We start from the raw sequence: 22,745 nt of genomic DNA, 5'->3' as shown, positions 1-22,745 counted from the left end.
TGTCCTAAGGGGTAACTTTTGTCCCTGATCACGAATCCGAGGTCCGTTTTTTGATATCTCGTGACGGAGGGGCGGTACGACCCCTTCCATTTTTGAACATGCGAAAAAAGAGGTGTTTTTCAATAATTTGCAGCCTGTAACGGTGATGAGATAGAAATTTGGTGTCAAAGGGACTTTTATGTAAAATTAGACGCCCGATTTGATGGCGTACTCAGAATTCCGAAAAAACGTATTTTTCATCGAAAAAAACACTAAAAACGTTTTAAAAATTCTCCCATTTTCTGTTACTCGACTGTAAAAAATTTTGGAACATGTCATTTTATGGGAAATTTAATATACTTTTCGAATCTACATTGACCCAGAAGGGTCATTTTTTCATTTAGAACAAAATTTTTCATTTTAGAATTTCGTGTTTTTTCTAACTTCGCAGGGTTATTTTTTAGAGTGTTACAATGTTCTACAAAGTTGTAGAGCAGACAATTACAAAAATTTTGATATATAGACATAAGGGGTTTGCTTATAAACATCACGAGTTATCGCGATTTTACGAAAAAAAGTTTTGAAAAAGTTACTTTTTGCGTTTCTCTTTGTTTCGTCGTCCGTGTCTGTCGCGGGTGACCATGAACGGCCATGATCGGTGACGACCAACTTTTTCAAAACTTTTTTTCGTATAATCGCGATAACTCGTGATGTTTATAAGCAAACCCCTTATGTCTATATATCAAATTTTTTGTAATTGTCTGCTCTACAACTTTGTAGAACATTGTTACACTCTAAAAAATAACCCTGCAAAGTTAGAAAAAACACGAAATTTTAAAATGAAAATTTTTGTTCTAAATGAAAAAATGACCCTTCTGGGTCAATGTAGATTCGAAAAGTATATTAAATTTCCCATAAAATGACATGTTCCAAAATTTTTTACAGTCGAGTAACAGAAAATGGGAGAATTTTTAAAACGTTTTTAGTGTTTTTTTCGATGAAAAATACGTTTTTTCGGAATTCTGAGTACGCCATCAAATCGGGCGTCTAATTTTACATAAAAGTCCCTTTGACACCAAATTTCTATCTCATCACCGTTTCAGGCTGCAAATTATTGAAAAACACCTCTTTTTTCGCATGTTCAAAAATGGAAGGGGTCGTACCACCCCTCCGTCACGAGATATCAAAAAACGGACCTCGGATTCGTGATCAGGGACAAAAGTTACCCCTTAGGACAAAGTTTCACGCAAATCGAAGAGGGGTCGGGGCAACTTTTCTCGATTTCGTGTGAGTTGGTAGAGAATTACCCGTATAGCAAAAATTAAAGCGGCCAGGCCTACTGCGTGAACGGAGCACATTTCACAGAATCAACAGGGGAGGAAGGATGCGTGGACATACCGTACCAAACGCTCCGGATCAGTTGTGGTTGGGTGTGTTCGTGTAAATTTGGCATAATAATATTTTTATGTGGTGAGGGGGAGAGGGCGAGAGGAGGGGGGGGGGGAGAAATTTGATTAATAGAATATAATATCGTATTTATAATGGAAAAATCATCTGTTAAATAATGATTAATGAAAAGGAATGATCTCACCAAATTAGGATTCTACAGCTCAAGCTGTATTCAAACGTATAAAAAAATGCCACTTGATTCGCAATTCTTCTGAGACTTCTGGACTTGATCAGCTAATGACGGACGGTAAATTCTAGCTGCTGGAAGAGCATCTGGGACAGGAACGATGGCATCTTCATGATTACAACCAACTGATGAACTGCCGTTCTTGCTTTTTCAACTTGGTCTCGAGCATATTTGGCAATCACTGGTACATACTTGCCATCACCAAAAAAATGTGGATCGAATTGTCGCAGTTTAACACGAATGGAAGTAAATCGTTTTACGGGAATTAATCGGGAAATGCAAGAGCTGTCACAATTTTTAGCACCGTATTATTTTTTTAATAGTAAACCCATAAATTTGGGTTTAAATTGTTGAGATTAACTATAGATTTCTTGAACTAGTGAAAGTTGATATCATCTCAATGTTTACTAAATTGGAAGTTACAAAGAGATGAAGCTGAATTTACACAAAATTTAACGTAATATGACAATAATCAAGGTTGTTAACGAAAAAATTATCAAGGCTCGATAACGATAACGATAGCTCTATCTATCTATCTTTATCGTTATTTCGATAATTTTTTCGGCGATAATCTCATCGACGATAATGGAAGATAAGTGATTTTTTAAATCTTTCTAAAATCGACTTAAAGCAACCATATCATGTTAAATTTTTAATAAAAAAAATATTTTTTTGAAAATATGGTAAATTTTAAAATAAAATATTTAATCAAAATTGTTCACAAAATACTGTATTTTTCGAAAGTACTCAAATTATCATAATTTGCATAATGGGTATCAAACAAAGCGAATATTTTGTACGTTTTTACTTTAATAATTTTATTTTTTTTGAAAATACTAAAATTTTCACAAATTACCGTATTTTTTCCAAAATACTATTTTTTTTAATATGCAATATGCAATGCAAAATTTTCGAAAAATACGGTATTTTGTGAACATTTTAGTAATTAAAAAAACTCTTTTATTATGAAAACTCAAACCATAGTTCGCTTCGTTTGATACTCACATTGCATATTTTGAAAATTCGAGTATTTTCGGAAAAATACGGTATTTTGTGGACATTTTGGTTTTTTTTTTCCAAAAAAAAACCTATTAAAATGTGAAAAAGCAAACCTTATTTCAATTCGTTTGATATCCACATTGCATTTTTTTTTTTGCATTTTCGTAAAAAAACGGTATTTTGTGAAAATTTTAGTATTTCAAAAAAATCTCTGTATATGTGAAAAATCAAACAAAATTTCGCTTCGTTTGATCACTCACATTGCATATTTTGAAGATTTGAGTATTTTCGAAAAAATATGGTGATTTGTGAAAATTATAGTATTTTCCTAAAAAACACTCTAATAAATTGAAAAAAGCATACAAAATTTCGATTCGTCTGATACCCATATTGCAAATCTTTATAATTTGTGCGTTTTCGAAAAATATGGTAATTTGTGAAAATTTCAGTATTTTCAAAAAAAAAACTTTAATAAAGTGAAAAAAGCATTAAACAAGTCGCTTCGTTTGATACCCACATTGCATATTTTGAAAATTAGAGTTTTTTTTCGAAAAATACGGTATTTGAAAAAGCAAAACATAGGGGAACAGCATCTTATTCCAAAGTGCCTCTAATGTTGGAAGGTCAGAACTTTGACATTCAATTAAATCTAATTAAAAACGTTTTCAACTGAAATCGAGTGATAAATAGCTCAATGAGAAGTGAGCAAGCAAGTTTCTATAATTTTTTTTTTTTGCAAAATTAGTTGTTTAAATAGTGAAAATCAGCAAATTGGATGGAGTTAGGAGCGAGTGCTTAACCTGTCAAACATACGAGAATTTCCCCTTCGCTTCGTTTGATACCTAGTTTAAAAGCCACATTTTGAAAAATGAGTATTTTAGAAAAACATGGCAATTTGTGAAAATAATAGTATTTTCCAAAAAAAAACTCTAATAAATTAAAAAAAAAGCATACATAATTTTAATTCGTCTGATACCTATATTGCAATTCTTTAAAATTTGTGTATTTTCGAACAAATACGATAATTTGTGAAAGTTGCAGTATTTTCAAAAAAAACTCTAATAAAGTGAAAAAGCATAAAAAATTCGCTTCGTTCGATACATATAGTTTTGAAAATATCGAGGTATTGAAGGAAATTTTTTTTCCCCCAATTTTTTTTGTGGGACTGTACATTGGTATTTCATGAAAATTTAAAATGTATTCAAACAGGCCCGTAGCCAGGGGGGGGGCTTCCGGGCTGCAGCCCCCCCCGAAATTTTTTCCATTTTTTTTTTAAATTGAACTACCTTAAAAAATCTCAAATCAATGATTGTGTGTTCTCGGGTGGGTCTCGTGGCGCAGGGGTAGCGGCTTCGGCTGCCGATCCCGATGATGCTATGAGACGCGGGTTCGATTCCCGCCTTATCCACTGAGCTTCTATCGGATGGTGAAGTAAAACGTCGGTCCCGGTTTCTCCTGTCTCGTCAGAGGCGCTGGAGCAGAAATCCCACGTTAGAGGAAGGCCATGCCCCGGGGGGCGTAGTGCCAATAGTTTCGTTTTTTTTTCGTGTTCTCTTCCCAGAAATAATTTGCAAGATAGAGAATCAAGAATAGATTGATCAAACTAAGTAATTTGCCTGTCCATTGCTGGGCTCAGTTTTTGTAGATTATGGATCCAATATTTAAAAATTGAGCTGCAGATTTGAACATTGTTCCATTCAGTAACATCTCATTTATCTTGTAGTTTTAGCATTACATTGGTTAGGATGGTCCAAATCTGGGCTTACTTGGGGCTACCCCCTAAAATCAAAGATTGATCACTAGTCTAAGTTCCAAAATTTGAGCATTTTCTGACCACTGACCACCAAAACAAAATCGTCAAAATGGGCAAAATCGTCAAATTGTATGGAGAAAAGCAACTGTTTCAGTTTTTGACCAATGGAAGGCGCAATAACTATCCAGTTCTTACCCATTTTTAGAACTAATATCTTCTTTAAATTTGGAAAAACTTTCCCGAAGACACCTTATTTTTTTTTGGGTTTTTTGCTAAAAAGTTATTAACCTTCGAAAATAGCAATTTCCGAGCGGACTGCTCTAAGGGGCTACATAGAAATAATTACCGTCATCTGGGGCGAATCGGGACTACAGTCTGAATAGGGACAGCAAAAATCCTTAGATCTTGTTGTCTTATTTTTGATTGTAGAACTTAAGTATGACCCCTGAAGAACCATAAAATAATTTAGTTGGATTCAATGTGGCGGCCAAAAAGGGGGTCAAGAAATATTTCTGGTGTTTTTTTTAAAGGTCTAATAAACCAAATTTCCAGTTTTTGCTTTTTGGGTGCTTTTGAAACCGTCATGGGTATTAAAAAACACCCAAAAAGCAAAAACTGAAAATTTGGTGTATTGGACCATTAAAAAAACAGATGCCGAATTTGATGTTAAAAATAAGCAAATAAAACATGCCGATTTCATTTGTTCCTGATTCGGTTATCCGAAGTCCTTTGAACTTCGGATAATCGAAACTTTGGATAATCGAGGCTTCGGCTAGTCGAATTTGGACTGTAAAATTAATAGCCCTCCTTTATTTGCATTAAAACCTTTAAACTGTTAACAAATGTTTTTTTTCTACATTTTTCAAAATTTATCATAATTTCTCAAAAATATTAAGATTTTGTTTTCAAAAACGAAAGCATTTAATATGAAAAACATTTGAGTGAATTTCGACTATTATCAGAAATACAATTCTAATTTTATCGTTGTGGTTTTAAGAATATGGTTAGTTACATATCTGAGACCTTAGAGAAAAATGCTTGAGAAATATCTGTGTGTATTTTTTTATTACTTTTTCGTAAACCTTTTTTCCGAAACCACTCGTCCAAAATGCTTTCTTTTGGTCACATTTTTTAGTTTCCACCGTGGCCAATCTCCAATTTTTATTTAATATATCAAAAATCGGAAGATCAACTAAGTGAATTCTTATTATCAGCTAATTTTCACTTTGTGCATGAGCTTGCGATTTTTAAAGGAAGAAATAAAATGATAAAAATATTCAAAACGTTAAAAAAATTTAAGCTTGGATTCAAAAACTCTGAAATTAAATTAATTAAACATCATTTTCAAATTGTATAATTTCTGATAAATAATTCATTTTCAAACTATTTAATTTCTATTTTTTGGATTTTACAGATTAGAATTTGCATTTTGAAAATTAAAAAATTTCTTTATAATTTTTTTTATAATTTCTTATTTCTGAATATCAATTGTAAATATTTTCCAAAGTTTATGTTGCCACCTTTTCAAAATGGACCAAAAAACAGAGAGCCAAAACAATATTAAAAAAATAGCTTCACAATTTTAATGGAAATAACTTATTTCGATTAAGTCTTTTTAGGACCAGCGACCAGGTCGGTTCGGAAAACAAATTTGAAATGTTTTTCCTGCTTTGATAATCATATACGACATGTTTGGGCTCGTTTAAAAATATTTAGAATTTTTGTAACGTGTTGCGGAACCGCGGAAAGTTTTTTTTTCACGAAAAAAGCATTTCGCCATCAGCTAGATATTTTGAAAACTAATGATGCAAAACAACTGTACTGATTTAAAGTGTGTTTTGAAACACTTTTAAAATAATAAAACCATAGCTTGTAGTTTTGATTTTTAACCCTCTCGACTTTGGTCAGAGTTTAGTGACATAAACTTCAGAATAATATTCGCAACGGCTAAATAAAGATTTAAACATTTTACACTTTCAAATTTCCAAATTTTCATAATTTTTGATTTCAGATTTTTTGGTATAAGACAAAGAAATGCCAGAAATCAAAAATAAAAATAATAAAAAAATAAAAAATTTAAGATAACAATTCAACAGAATAATATCAAAAAATCTGAAATTCAAAAAATTAAAAATTCTAAAACTGAAAAATTAATAAAATAATTAATACCTAAGAAATCCTAAACTAAAAAAATATCATTTTAAAATTAAGTTATTCAAAATCCAATAAATTATGTTTTTTCAATCTTAATTTTTGGATGCTTTAAATATTTTTATGTTTGAATTCTAGTATTCCTAAATTTATTTATTTTTACCAGAAAATTAGGTGATTATTGTAATAGCTTTTCCCTTATTTCAGCATTTTAAGATTCAGCGTTTTGATAGTCAGCTTCATGAGGCAATTCTTCAATATTATTTAAGCGAATACATTATTTTCAAACGTTATTTTCAGTCGCATCCAAATAAACAAATCAAAATCTCATCAACACATATTGCATCCGAAGAAATATCAAACGACGCTTTTTGTTTCTGTTCCTTTTCAGCTGCGTACCGCTTGAGAGAAGTCTTTTCGTAAACCTTTTCTTGACCGTTTCTTGAGATTTTTTTGTATGGAGTTTTAAGAGTCTACAGGACATTTTTTAAAATTTTCGTTCGAATGTAAAATATGGTTCTTGCAGCCAAGTTCAGACTAAGATTTGATTTACAGGAAAAATGTAATCGATTTAAGAATTCTTACATAAAGTATTCTTTACTTTTAAAACAAAAATTTAAGATAATAATTACACATGATAATTTAAAAAAAAATCAGAAATTCCAAAAATGAAAAAAAATCAAAAACATAAAAAATATAAAATAATTACAACTAAAATAATCCTTAAATTATAAAAAAACATTTTCTATCATTTTTAAATAAAGATATTCAAAAAATAATATTCAATCATTTCAATAAATTATGTTTTAATAATCTTAATTTTTTGATGCTTCGAATATTGGTATGTTTGAATTCTAGTGCAGACTAAGATTAGATTTACAGGATAAAACTAATCGATTTATGAATTCTTACATAAAGTTTTCTTTATTTTTAATTTAGCAAGGTTTCGTAAATGTACAATTTCTAAACCATAAAATGTGCAGGATTTTGTTCCCAGAGTCAAGATATTGCTTGAACAAACATCGATTTTAATAAATGGTTACAATCCTAAATTATTAAACATGATTAGATCCCAGAAATAGAAAAAAAGGATTTCATTTGTGTGTTTTTTTGTTTTGCTTAGAAATATTCAGAGAGTCTTTTCTAGAACCACCACAGCCAATTTACATTATTTTTCCCCTTTATCTTTTAAAATCATATTGGTTATCAAAACTTATTTTTAAAATAATATAGTTTTGATAGTTATTTCAAAATAAATAAATAAGTGAATTGAAGATTTTAATTTGTTAATCGTGTTCGCATTTACAATTTTTGTCGTACATTTTATTTTATTTCGAGAAGATGTGTCTCAGGAACTAATAGATCAATCTCCAATGGTTCTGAGTCTTTACACGATAAGAACAATAAAAGTTTTGCTTGATGTTGCTGTTATATCATTTTCATTGAAATACTTGTTAAACAGTTTTTACACTATTTTCAATAAATTGGATAATGTTAATTTTTGTGTTTTAACGAAATATGCACTTTAAAGCTTACTGTGGATTTATTTTTTTTATCGATAAAAAATGAATGAATTCTATGAATTCATAGACTTTTAAATATTTTGACTCTGGATATCTTTAATAATGTCTTTTTGATACTCTTTGGTTTAAATTTAACCGTTTATTCGATCAGAAAATTTTATTTTTAACAAGCTCTTCCCGGCAAACTTCGTCCTGCCTTTTTTAGTTTTCTTGACGTTTCTTGCTTTTTGCATATTCAGCCTCCTGTGATGAAAATTTGATTTTACGTAACTTTTTCCATACAATTTGCCGATGCTCCGGAATCGGTTCCAGAATGGACAAAGTGTCAATTAGTTAGCGTAAGAACCTTCCTTGGGCTTATACAAACCCAATGCAACAAAGAGCTCCTCGATCTGACGTTCCGTGTTGAATTGATTCGCGTTCGAACAAAACCGTCGAAATTTTTTATATATATAGATTTATTAATTTTTTAAATTTCGAAGATAAGCAGCACTGCAACGATAGATTTAAATCTCATTAAAAAAATATCTTTAGAATGAAGATCTGATTAAATTTTTTTGTCATGTTTTAAAATTTTATTTTTGCTCAAATTCTGGACCAATTTTCAGAATACAATGAGTAATGAATTTAAATATGGCGTTTAGTTGGAATATTAAAGTTAAACATGAATCGTTTTAATGTTTGATGCAATCGAGGAAAATTTTAACGGTTACATATGCATTACATATGCATTATTAACAACTCTTCCAGTGAATATTTTGGAGTTGAAAATTAATTTAATAAAATTTATCTAAATTTTTTAACACATTAAAATTAAACACAGGCACTGATTTTTTTTCTTCAAATCTATTTATTAACAGATATTTATTATAGGCCTATAGTGTCGTCCAATTACCATGGAGACACTTCAGAAGCTGAAATTTCATCGATTATATTTTTTTTGTATTTCATTAAAATTATTTATTTTTGAGATCACCAGGAGCTTCGCAAAATATGAAATGGCTTCATTAGCTTAGAACAATTAAAATAAAACATTGTTTATGTTTGTTTATAAAATTTTAAGAACAACAAATATTCCAGTTATGAGTTTTATGTTGTGCTAGAAAAAATGAAAAATTTTAGATAAACCATCACAATTATCACACAGCTGAAAATATAAATCCAGACGGTTTAAAATTTCTCTCAGTATAAAATACAGAAAACATAATACTTATGGTTAGATAAATCAATATTTCTTTTAAAAAAAATTTTTGCTGTCAAAAATTTGATTCAAGTTAAGTATGTTTTAAATTTAGCGACGTTTTTCACGAAATTGGATTACAATTAAACAATTCAAGAAAATGTAAAAAAAACACTTTCTCTACTCCTTTAACACAAACTAGCTTTTAAAATAAAGAGAAAAAAAATGACGAAGGAGTTTCTTCAACATTGAAAACTTAATATGAAAACCTCCTCCGTGTAAGCACGAGAGCAAGCAGCAGTCAAGTGCTCAGTGCTCCATCGTTTTTTCGATTTTTTTCGCCGTAAATTACCGTGATTACCCGCGAGTTTGCTCCTGCAGCATGCCAAAGGCCGGCCGTGGCCGTGGCAGTTCGAGTGCGGCCTCGAAAAACCCGCGAAGTTCGTCTACCGGCCGTGTGCAAAAAGGTAAACAAACCAACGCCGTGTCGACCGCCATCGCGCAGGGGAGCGTGAGCGCAGAAGGCATCGACAAAAAGTTGCTACATCCCGGATATGTTCCAAGATCACCAGTGCGAACCCGTTCCGGTACTTCCGGTGCCACGACCAACACGTCAACATCCGCCAACATTCCCATCAGGAACGAGTTCCAGATGCTGAGCGACGACGAAGAAAACAACAACAACAACACCGACGGTAGCAGCACTACCGACGACGACGATGACGATCGTCGTGCACGGAAAAAAGTGCCGACGCCAAAAACGAACAATTCTCCAAAGGAACGTAGACCACCTCCAATTTTTGTTTTGGACACGTTGGTGGACGATATTGACGAGTTGCTGGAAGGCCTCGGATATTGTCTGAAAATCGGTAAGTCGTCAGTGCAAGTCTACACATTTGACAACAAGAACTTCGACCTGGTTGTGGAGAAATTGAAGGGTAAAAACTTCAAGTTCTACACATTCGACCCCGTGCAGAAGACAGCCGTTAAGGTCGTCTTGCAGGGGTACCAAGACCGCCCGATCTCCGACCTCAAGAAGGACCTCTCGGGTGCTGGAATAACGCCGCGTGACATAAAAGTCCTCTCGCGGAAGACAACAGTCACAGGTACACACACACTGTACCTGTTGTACTTCGACCGCGGCACCGTCAAGATTCAAGACCTGCGACGAACTAAGGCGTTGGACGGGTTTTGGGTAAACTGGCGGTTCTACTCAAAGTACCCGTCGGACGCAGCACAATGCCACCGTTGCCAGAAATTCGGCCACGGCTCGCGGAACTGCAACCTCCCGCCCCGCTGTGTGAAGTGCGGTGAAACACACCTCTCTGAGGCGTGTGCACTGCCGTGCAAGGCGGACCTGGGAGACAAGGCAGAGCAAACCAAGGCGCGCATCAAGTGTGCCAACTGTGGAGGTAACCATACCAGCAACTACCGTGGATGCAGTGCACGAAAAAATTACCTCGAGGAGCAGGAAAAGAGGAAGAAGAAAGCAGCAGCGTCCCACCCTCCTCAGCGAAGTACGAGCGTAACCGTGCCGGCTGCTGGGCAGCGTACGGTTCCCGCGGACAACTCAGCATTCCCCCCTGGCTGGGGGCGATCGTTCGCCAGCGTGGTCGCTGCCGGTAGCGGCAATGCGGCCCAGCAAGAAGTCACCGGGGAAGATCTCTTCACCCTGCCAGAGTTCTTTGCTCTCGCGGGGGAGATGATGTCGAGGTTTCGGACCTGCCGTAACAAGGCGGAGCAATTTCTAGCCCTTGGGGAGCTGATGATCAAGCACATCTACAAAGGATAAAATACTGTGATGTAGTTATAAGCTTTTTCTCTTTCTTTCCCCTTTCCTTTGCAATTTTAGCAAGTTTTTTTTTTAATTTTTCTTGCTCTTGTTAGTGCCATAGTTATAGAAATAATTGTTCCAAAATGGATTATGGTGCAACACACAGCTGAAAGGAACTCCAAAACTCTGTTATGAACTGCAAAAGAACTGATTGTATCTTGATTATTCACCAATAAAACCGAATTGAATTGAATTGAATTAATATGAAAATCTTCGAAAACTTTTTTGCATACATTACATTACAATTTTACAATTCATCTCAATAATTATACCACAAACCAAGTGATGGTATAAATGATTTGCTGATTTTTATACTCCTTGAATTTTTGCACCCAAGCCCCCCCCGAACAAAAATCCTGGCTACGGCCCTGTATTCAAAGGAGTTCAAACATGCTAAATATGACTAAAATTTTAACTGGTTTTCAGTTGGTTTAACTTTAATTTTCATTAAAATTTTGAAGATTTTGGAAAAAATATTTTTTCCCCCCTGATTTTTCAGGCCAACTTGAAGGGGGGGGACATAAACTTTGAAAAATATTTGCAACGGCCTTACTACATTTAAAAAAATTATGTTCTTAATGAAAGCATTGAAAATTTAACATGATATGGTTGAATTAATTGATTTTAGAAAGATTTTAAAAATGAGTTATCGTCCATTATCGACGATAAGATTATCGCCAATGGAATTATCGAAATAACGATAACGATAGATTATCGTTATCGTCCCGACGATTTTATCGATTAATAACTTGATAATTATGCAGATATAAAGAAAATAATTAGCTTGCAAGTTTTAGATCCAACATTGAAAATTGATATCTCCTCAATGTTGACTTTAGTGGTAATATTGGAGAGATGCAGATATATTTCCATAAAATGAACTTGATATTGGTAATTTTGGACAAATGAAGTTAATTTGTAGTTCAAATTGTTAAGATGTTTACAATAGTAGCAATGGCGAAGAGATGAAGATATACTTCCTCAAAATGATCCAATTTCCTACGTCACTCAGTTACGATCGCCGTAAAGTTTGGCCTTGGCATTCACCGTCATCAAACATCGGTTGAACGACCCTACACCGCGGCGTCGTAATCGTAACAACATGTGTACTTGCTCTAACCAAACCCTTCCCGTTTGAAGACATGCCGCGCAAGAAAAAAAAGGTGAACCCACGATAGAGTACCGCTTAACGAGTTAAGTGAAGCCACTAAAGAATGCGACAAAAATGGGCATAAATTTGCTTCTGGTTTGACGACGGAAATCGTTCGTCTATTAATTTGATTGTTTTTGCCTAAAGGAGGTATTAGACTGTGGCGAACAAACAAACAAACTCGCACTTTTTTGTGTTTGACAGTTTGCCAAACTCGCAAACAATTTCAAATGCAGGCAAAAAAACAAAGCAGGCAAACTGCCAAACTGTCAAAAAGTTTGTTTGTTTGTCATAGTCTAATACGTCCTTAACTGTTTGCCTAAGTAGAGCAAATGAATTATCAATTTAAAAACATAATGTCAATTCAAGATCGCGATTAAAACGCACGCCATAAAACTTTTCAGCAACCGCTATAAAACGCACACCACCGCAGCAATCTCGCATCTTATCGTTCCAATTTCACGCCCATCTAACCAGCATATCCGCCAGGCAAAAGTGACCACTAAATCACCACAAACCCTCTCCGTTAATCAGTTTTATGGTCCGAGGGTGTGTTCGAGTTCGTCACCATCGCCAGCGTTCAAGCGTTTTGCCTAGTCTCGGAGGAAGAAGAAGAAAAAAAAAGAGCAAGAGGAAAACAAGTCTACACGTCAAATAGAAATTAAGTAATCACTTGGGCTTGTCTAATCGCGCCCCTCGCCTGACTAATGATCGCAGCATAATCACGCGTTAAGCGACTTGTGAAGTGAAAAAAGAGGGTGCGGCGATCGCCGATGGACCTTTTTTTTTTATTTGTGATGCTGTTATTGGTATTGATCTTTTCACTTAAACGACCACACGAGACAGCTCGCCGTGATTAACGAGCATCGTTGCAAGCGGTGCATCTCCGGAGAGACTGCTGCAACTTTCACCTTTCTATCGCGTGAGCAAACTCCAAACTCATTTCCTTGCGCGATGCGCGTGCGTTACGTTGGCGATTCCACGCGATGCCGCCATTATGGCATCAGTTTTTGACATCTCTCCGTCATCACCAGTATGGTGTTTGGTGCAGAGATGGCGGTTTTTGTCCACTAGAATGGCCATTTTGATGTGGCGAACTTCATTGTGGCACCACAAACCTCAGTTGGAATCAAAAACTGCATCTCTCCATCATTACCACCATAGTGTTTAGTGAAGAGATGACGGTTCTAGTCTACTAAAAGGTCTATTTTAATATGGCAAACTCCATTATGGCAACATAAACATCAGTTGGCTTCAAAAACAGCATCTCTCCATCATTACCACCATAGTGTTAAGTGAAGAGATGACGGTTCTAGTCTTCTAAGGCTTCCATTTTGTTGTGGAAACTCCATTATGGCAACCAAAAATCCTCAAACTAGCTTGAAAACCACTGACTCCCACTCCAACGTACGTCAGAGCGTGACTGGACGGTTCATCTCATCTCCGCGCCGCGCCATAGTTCAAACGATAAAGGTGCTTGTCTATTATTTTTTTGTGTTACTCACTCGTCTTCTCCGCCAAACCATAAAAAAGCTAAGTTTATTTTGCCTGCACTTCCTGGCATTGCCGAGCCGTTTTCCTCTTCATTCACAAATTCGCAACAATTCAAATGAAGAAGAAGAAAAAAGCCACTCAACTTTGGACGTCGACGTGTGGCGAAAAAAAAACAAAAAAAAACACCAACAATTATTTTTGTTTGCCATTTTGCCGCAGCAAAAATAGCATTATTGTTTAGACAGGCACTGTTTTGTTTAGCAGCAGAAAGACTTTCGTTCCGCCACCTTTCTCACGACCACGGCACGCGAACGTGATCTTTGGGGAGTCATTAACCGCACCACGTGGGGTTGTTCGAATCTAGGGACGACCCCCTCGAGGGGTGAACGTGCGCGTTTTCACTTTCAACCAAGGCACGAAATTTGCATGTTTATACAAACCTTTTCCCGCGATGCGAGTTAGATCGCTCATCTGTCACTTTGCCATAATGGCGGGCGCGCGCGATGACTAGGTATCGAGTTGGTAACCAGATCGTGCTGATTGCCAATCGATCTTCAGAGTGTCGCAGCCATTATTACCTCAACCGGTCCATAATTGGCAGGCAAGACCACCAAGACTTGGAGTGAAGAACGGGTTTTTTCGAGTGCAATGAAGATTGCACCCATCATTGCTGTCACAACATGTACGCGTACAGCCCAACCCAGACACGAACGATCGACACATTAGCAAGACACTTTGCAGAAAGGTAGACGGTTAGGGTAACTGGATCAATTGTTGATTGATCTCAAATTATGTCATAATTTTCAATAAATGTCCCTTAAAATCTACTAACTTTGATGACATAACTTGCTATAAAAAATACTTTGCCCTATTTCCGACCACCTTGGTCGTGCCATTATCCCAACAATAGCGCCGACCCATCCTATGCAATGGCCAATGCAGGCCGCAGCAGTACACCCCCACGGCAGCCTGGTCTACATATATGGTGCGCGTGGCGGTAGGCCCTATGGTACCCCACCACCAGTTGCGGACCCCAGTGGTGGCCATGGCCGCAGACCCCCCAAATTGTGGCACGTTGTTTTTTTTTTTCAACCCCACTCCAACTAATGTATGTTCCTTGTTTATATGTGAACCCAACTGCATTTCATTTTTATGGTAAAATCCCCCACGCACTCATTTATACTCGCACCCCCCCCCCCGACTTTCATATCCAAAACAGATTCCAGACCAATTTACCTGACACTCGAACTCTCCCTTAATTGAGCCCTCGATGCAAGCCGCCCTAAAGCGCCGTATCCCTAATTCACCGCGTACCCACCGGTACGTCATCAGTTTATAAACATTAGCCCCCACCCCCTTTTTTATCTTTACTTTAAGTTTCAACCCCTATTCCAATAATGTCATGCATCACTCGGGTCGTCGAATCACCCCCCCACTCTCACCATCATTTTGCCTTTATATATACACAGCACCGGGCGCTCCTCGGTGGTTTAACGTATACCCCGCTCTACCACATATTGTCAAGGCCGGCCCCCCTATTCCCTTACATTTACCATTGTGCACGAAAAATAAACCCGCAAACAATGTCCAAACTACTCGGGAATGTATAACTACTGTGTTTTTTGCCTTCGTTGACACATTTCTAGCAAAAAGCCCATGCAATAAGTATGATGATAATGACTATATTCCGTTAACGTTAATAAAGTTGCAAAATTCTCAGAAAAACAACAATCATAGCCAATATTACAAATGTAAATTGTGCAGCGTTGCCTATTAACCAATAACCCACCAAGACCTCTCCCACCCTAAAGAAGAAATTAGACAGCAACTAGATACCACCCGCTTCCTTATCACACCACCACCGACCATAATTCCCTCTCCCACCCCCCCCCGTAAAACAACAAACCCCTACACCCACCCCCAAAGGTGGCTGACCCCACGTCCCAAGCCTCCCACCACCCAAACGCCCACATTACGTCTCCTCCGGGCAAAAAAAGCAACGCCAAGGTGACAATTTCCCCCGAATACCTTAACAAAAACCCACCACAACCGCTCCCCCCCAAGAACCCCCCCCCCCACCCCCCCACCCCCCAAAACCCCCCCCACCACAAACTCCAACCCCCCTCCACTCAAAATGACCCCCAAGTCTTTAAACTGAACGGCCACGCGATGCCCACCTAAGGAGCTACTAGGTGTCTGATGCCGCTTAGTAATTGGCCCAAAACACTTTAAAGTTAGCACCCCACACCTGATTATACGGACCGTCTCAAACCACACATAAAAATAAAATTTCATTTTTAGATGTAAAACTGAATTCTAAATTTAAAAAAAAATAATTAGAGCAATTTTAAGGTTAAATTATTCAACTTTTTTTTTATTTTTAAAAATAAGGTCCATCCTTGGCCATCCATTATTGGACATATGGGCTTAGTGATTTTTCACGCTCGAAAATTGCAAATTTCACGGGGACCTCAATTTCAAAACACCAAATTTCACGCAAATTTCGCGGAAATCGCAGAAACTGCTTGTTATGCTTCATTATATATTATTTAAATAAACTTAAAACAATTTCAATAAATTTAAACCAGACACAAAAAAAAATCTCCAAATTTTCTTAAAAGATTCCGCCTGGTTTATGGATGGGCTCTATATATATTTCTAAACAAAATGTAGAGCATGTGTATTCTCATTTATTGAACTGTTTTTTTTTATATTTAACTAATAAAGCTAGAAAGTATTCACTGAATTTCATATCAAATCCAAAATTCTGTTATGAATTGCAAATAAACTGATTGTATCTTGATTATTCACCATTAAAACCGAATTGAATTGAATAAAAATTCAAAATGAAAACAATTTTTTTTTTTACTTTCACGGGAGTTATCCACCCAAATAATCAAATATCGTTAAAATTAAACAGTACTCAGAAAAATCTGAAATATTTTTAAAAGTTGATTTCAAGGATAAAAAATACCCTTCATTTTAATTTGAATAAAACAAAGCTTGATTCTTTTAATTCTTATGTAACTATACCTTTCAAATAAAATAGCAGTGACATTTTTATTACAGCATATGAAAATATTACTAAACTAACCTAAAGTAACCATCACAACGTCCTTCCTTAATCTGATACAAAGTGTTAGACCAACAGGCTATCATTTCCAATAAAGTACAAATTACTAAACTTAGTTGATTTCCAAAAATAAAAACCAAAATTTGAACAATTCTTCAAATGGTTCATATCAAACTTTTCAACTGTAAACTAATAAAAATTACTTAAATAGTATGTATGGATGAAATATTTATTATGTTGTTATTTTGGAAAAAAAAAGTTGAGAAAATTGATAAATTTCACATTCACGCCGTCCTCGAAATCGTCAAAAATCATATCATTTCATATCATATCTTATATTAGTAATTAAACAAGGGTATTCATTCGCTTAATTCCACAGTATTTCATAAGATTATTTTTATTCTTATTTCAGTTTGATAAATCATTTTGAGTAAAATCGTTACAGTTTCACATAAACATAAAATTTCACGGGATTTTGCGGAAAAAGGCAAATTTCACGGATTTCACGCTGTCCGCGAAATCGTGAAATTTCACTAACCCTAGACATAAGGATCGATGGACAAAATTTCATACAAATCAGAAAATAAAAAGTAGAAAAAAACAGTTTTCGATGTAAAATTTGATTCTAAAAATAAAATTACAAAAAAAAATAATAATTTTGATAAAGTTCAGCGTTTTCCTTGCTATAGCAATTTTTAGGTTAAATTATTAAACAAAATATTTTTTTAAATAGTGTCTATACTTGTCCATCTTTGAAAAACATATACATGCATTAATATTATTTGGACCTAAGGAATCGATGGATAAAATTTCATACAAACCGAAAAATACACTGAAAAACGATGTGCGAAATTTTAATAAATTGCTTCTCTTTTATGTATAATTCGAGAATTTTGGGCCAAATTGAGTGAAGGACGCCATTTTGTGCAGCTCACAATGCCTTTCCTTTTGACCTTCACAGATCCCCAATATCCGATTTCAATCCTGAGATATTCCATAAAAACCGGAAAAAATCCGTGCATTTTTGTCACTTTTTAAATGAAAGAAGTTTGATTTGCCGTGCTATCTTGACACAGTCTGAAAATTGATGCAAGTGCGACAAAGGGCAAAGGGATTTCAGATCAAAACGAGTTTGACACACGTACATGCCAGACTATCGTAAACTCTTGTAATTGTAAGTCGGGACTCCGGCAACCAAATTCAACCAAACCTAGTTTATTCATGATCAAACATTAAAACGCGTTTATCTCGGAACGTCGAATAGACTGTTGCGTCAAAATAGCAGTTGATAAAATATACTGCATTTCTTGCAATATCTCTCCATAATTGCCAATAATGAATATCATCTGTTCTACAGTAGAAAATCAAATTCTATTTTTGCAAAGCTGAAACTATAATACGCCAAACCAATAAAGTTATGTTGTTTTTTTTCACACTGATTTGGACTATTTCAGCAACAATTGTTGGCCATAATTTCGACCATTTAATATCGCATCTCTCCATCATTACATTTATGGTGCACATTGTTGAGAGATGAAAGTTCAAAAAAATAGGAAGTCGTTAGTTTTCTAGAAGCAAACTGAAATACATTTGAAATTCTTCGATTTCCTTATTTTCATTTAAAAAATACAATCGGAATTTTATTACAGCATCTTTCCGCGATTGCCACAATGTTGTACAGAGCGAGGAGATGACATTTCTATCGATTTTTTTTCGTCATTTAGTTTGAAATAGCTGATCGAAAAAAAACGAAACTAAACTATTGGCACTACGCCCCCCGGGGCATGGCCTTCCTCTAACGTGGGATTTCTACTCCAGCGCCTCTGACGAGACAGGAGAAACCGGGACCGACGTTTTACTTCACCATCCGATAGAAGCTCAGTGGATAAGGCGGGAATCGAACCCGCGTCTCATAGCATCATCGGGATCGGCAGCCGAAGCCGCTACCCCTGCGCCACGAGACCCACAAAAATATAAAAAAAAGAAAAAAAAAAAAGAAATAGCTGATCGCCATAACTTGAATAACCAATTATCTTCAGTAGATAAATATTTATAATTATTTTGTTTCGACCAACGAATGTCCGTTTCGAGCTTAAAATCCAGTTTTTCTTGAAAAAAATAGTTCACAAGCAACAACAATTGGTACACCACCGTCATTATCGTTATTATCCCCCTATCCCAATCATCCAACTTTGATTGATTCCCCGATCTAATCCAATCTCGTTTGCACCCCCACCCACTCTCATTCCAGCGAAAAACGCCTCAACACGGAATCGCTGCGGATGATCTACTTCCACGACCAGACGGTGGCCGTCGTCGAGCTGGGCTCGGAGAAGCGCCTCATCGGCTGCGAGCTGATCGAGATTTAGTAAGGCGTGATTTTTTTTATAGCACCCAGCTGTCAAACTTTGCCATAATGGCCGCCGCTCTCTCTCTTTTGCAGCAACGACCTCGAGGGTCACGCCCTGCTCAAGAACCTCTCGTCGATCAACCGGCCGCTGGAGATCTCGTTCCGGGACATGGTCAAGCTGATGGAGCAGTGCGAGCACGTGGACCGGATCAACGCGAAGAACCGGTTCCGGGCGACCAGTGCGCCACCGCCGCAGGATTCGGTCGGCTACCGGATCAACAACGGGGACGGCGAGGACGAGAGCGAGGAGACCGACTCGACGACCACCTCGATGGGAATCTTCCAGCTGTTGGCCAACTCGGGGAAGGATCAGGGCGGCAGCAAGCGGGGCATCTTCTACACGAGTCCGTTTTCGCTGTTCAGTGGGATCATTCCGGGGACCAAGTGGTGCGGAACCGGGGACATTGCCGAGAGCTACCACGACCTGGGCGACGACGCCACGATGGACAGGTGCTGTCGGACGCACGATCTTTGCCCGCTGAAGGTTCGGGCTTACCAGAAGCGCTACAACCTCAACAACAACTCGATCTACACCAAGTGAGTCTAGTGTCAAAGTTGCACGATTGTTTGAAAGTGACAACATTTGGGTAAAAGTCACTAAATTTATTTTTAATCTAAATTTTTATATTTTTTCTTCTCCCTACCAGATCCCACTGCAAGTGCGACGATATGCTGTTCGAGTGCCTCAAAAATACCAACACTTCGGCGGCGCAAGTGATGGGTAGGTTGAAAAAAAGGGCCGTTTAGCGGGCAAGTGCCTCCAGCCCTGGTTTTTAGATAATAAGCACTTTCGAGCTAACGGTGTCATTGTCTCGACGTCGCGACGCTCGATCGATCGGGCACTGCATCAGATGATGTGGTACCGTGACCGGGACGGAGAATAATTTATTTCAATGTCAACTACTTCAGCGGATAGAGGTTGATATTAGAGAGACAGGGTGGCACCTCAATGTGAAAAACGCATAAAATATTTGTATTTTAAATTTCAAATTACAATAAAAAAAACTAATAAAATATTTGATTGTTATGTTAACATTTTTAATTATATTGTTGACATTACTTCTATATTTTTTTTTAATTTCGAGGAAAAGGGAAAATTCTGTCAAATAACCTCTTTTTTCGAGAAGTCAAAAAATATTTTTTTGCAAAAAAAAATAGAAAATACAACATTTTTGAATATTATAGGCAAATTTTAAAAAAATAATAAGACAAAATTAAGAAATATTTTGTTTACTAAGCATTTGTATATGCCCTTCAGCAAACTTTCAACAAATTTGAGCCCTTTAATTATGTTGAGTAATGATTGATTTGAAACTTTTGAAAAAATGTAAAAAAATAAAAATTAACAGATAAATTTCAGGGTTTTTGCAAATACGATCATGACTTTTGAAAATAAATTATTTGATAGATTGAAAAATTTCGCAAAGATTTCATTTTTTAACAATGAAAGTCGGACCAATAATTGCCGAGTTGAAAAATTCAGGCTAATTAGTCATTTTTCTCAAATTCATTTCATTGCGATTCCTATTTAACCTTTTTTCAAACCCAAAAAACCCAGTTTTAGGGAGAAAATATAGCATGGGCACTATTTCATAAAAAGCCCAGCTTGCTGAAGAAATCAATCCAAAATCATCCCTCTTGAGATTATCGGATATTGTATGAACCCTTGTATGATCTCTCCTTGATCATAGAAATATGGGCCATCCATGAACCACGTGCATTTTTTTGTTTTTGGGAAATAAAAACAAATCGCGGGTTGAAATGGTCAAGGTTCCCTTTTTGTAAGGACAAACCCATTTTATTTTCCAAAAATATCAATTTTTAAACCATTTTTAAACTTTTTGCTATGAAATTTTCATATATCTTGTTTCGTTGTGTCATGCAAAAAGACAGGGTGGCCACGCAAATCCCATTTCCAAATTCCCGACTTTTCTAAAAGCTTAAAATATTATCGGAATATCGCAATTTCTAAAAATTTTAACTCGAAAACTAAACATAACTTCAAACATTACAGGACTTATTTTTTCCCATGACATCGCATCGCTTTTAGCGTGTTTTTTTTAAATAATTTAAAGCTTTACAATACTAACAAGTTTCATTTTAAAAATTGCCAAGCACAAATTCCAACATCATGATATCCTAGATGATAACAGTTATTTTTCTTCCAAGGTGTCAAAAATCATGGTGGCCAGATCAAAATTGAAAAAAACTGTCCAAGCACCGAAAAAAAAAATTGAAAAAATCTGGCAGACGAAACTTGTAAAATTCTGATGGTTGAAGTGACTTTTGGCTGAATGGTTGGTTCACATTTTAATAAATAAATAAAACTATTTCTTCCATTTTAACTAAACTTGTTCATTTCAACTTAAAAGATGTTCAAAATTGGCAGAAAATGAAAATCCATTTTCAAATTCCCGACTTTTTCCCGACTTTTTTCCAGACTTTTCCAGAATTAAAGATAACTTAAAGATAACTCAACTTAAAATCTCGATCCTTTTTTTTGAACTTCATCATCATTTTAAATCAAAGAATGATTCAAACATAATCGCTGTTATTATTCATTTAAAGGATTTAGAAAAATGTCAAGGTATTCATAACAAAATGTTTTTGCCAAGTTCCCTTTTTAATTTTGTAATTTTTGATATTGAATTTTTTAATCAATGCTAATTTATCTAGTGGTCAGTATTTAACTGTTTGTTTTTTTTTTTCAATTAAAATTCAGTTTGATATGATTGTATGTTTTCCCACTTTTTTTAAGCAAAATGTTTGATGAGACTATTTTTTTAAACAATTTTATTGCAAAAAAGTAAAAATTTCCTTGATTTTTTTTTTGCATTTTCAAAATTTTCTTTGTGTTTTAAAAACGTATTTTTTTTCAATTTTGGATTTTATGCGATAATTAAGTTTTCCGAAAACTGAAATTAAAGCTTTATTCATGGTAGGTAATTTACACATACTCACAAAAAAAAAAGTTCAAGGGTAACATTTGGAAAAAAAAACATATTTTAAATTACTTAATGAATTTAGTTAAACAATAAATAATATTTACAAAAAAAACATTGCCACATTCAATCTGGAATCTGTTTTCAAATATTCAATTTATGTGACAAAATTAAATAGAATCTATTAGGATTTATTTTTATATTAGTTTTTCATTGACTTTACCTCTTGTTTAATGAACAAAAAATAATAGCGATCATTTGATCCATAGAAAAATATTATGAAAATCTGTGTCAAAGACCCCAATATTCATTACGATTTTGATTAAGACATTCAAAATCGTAATGAATATTGGGGTCTTTGACACAGATTTTCAATACTCAAATATATTGAAATAGTCAAAAGAACTTTCAATTTAAAAAAAGTTACTAAAGCAAAAATGAGTGACTTCAATTTTTAAAATTGTTCAAAAGTTGAAAAATAATTTTCAAACAAGTATGCTCAGAATTCCCGACTTTTCCCGACTTTTGACAAAAAATCACAAATTCCCGACTTTTTCCCGATTTTTTGCGGATTTTGGCGAATTCCCGACTTTTTCCCGACTTTCCCGATTTCCCGACTTG

At 35.4% G+C, this 22,745-nt stretch overlaps 1 protein-coding gene across 1 annotated transcript in view; it reads left to right on the top strand.

The window, feature by feature from the left end:
- The window catches only part of LOC120431040 (uncharacterized), a 36,252-nt gene that overhangs the window by 10,386 nt on the left and 3,121 nt on the right, over window positions 1-22,745 (top strand). The window contains exons 3-5 of the mRNA XM_039596195.2: window positions 19,024-19,140; window positions 19,216-19,719; window positions 19,830-19,903. Coding sequence (XP_039452129.1) covers window positions 19,024-19,140; window positions 19,216-19,719; window positions 19,830-19,903 — 695 coding nt within the window. The remainder of the gene's footprint in view (window positions 1-19,023; window positions 19,141-19,215; window positions 19,720-19,829; window positions 19,904-22,745) is intronic.

The sequence above is a fragment of the Culex pipiens genome, chromosome 1, assembly GCF_016801865.2.
Source record: "Culex pipiens pallens isolate TS chromosome 1, TS_CPP_V2, whole genome shotgun sequence".
Taxonomy (NCBI): domain Eukaryota; kingdom Metazoa; phylum Arthropoda; class Insecta; order Diptera; family Culicidae; genus Culex; species Culex pipiens.
Note: the sequence above shows the minus strand (reverse complement) of the source record. Positions and strands in the feature narration are given on the sequence as shown.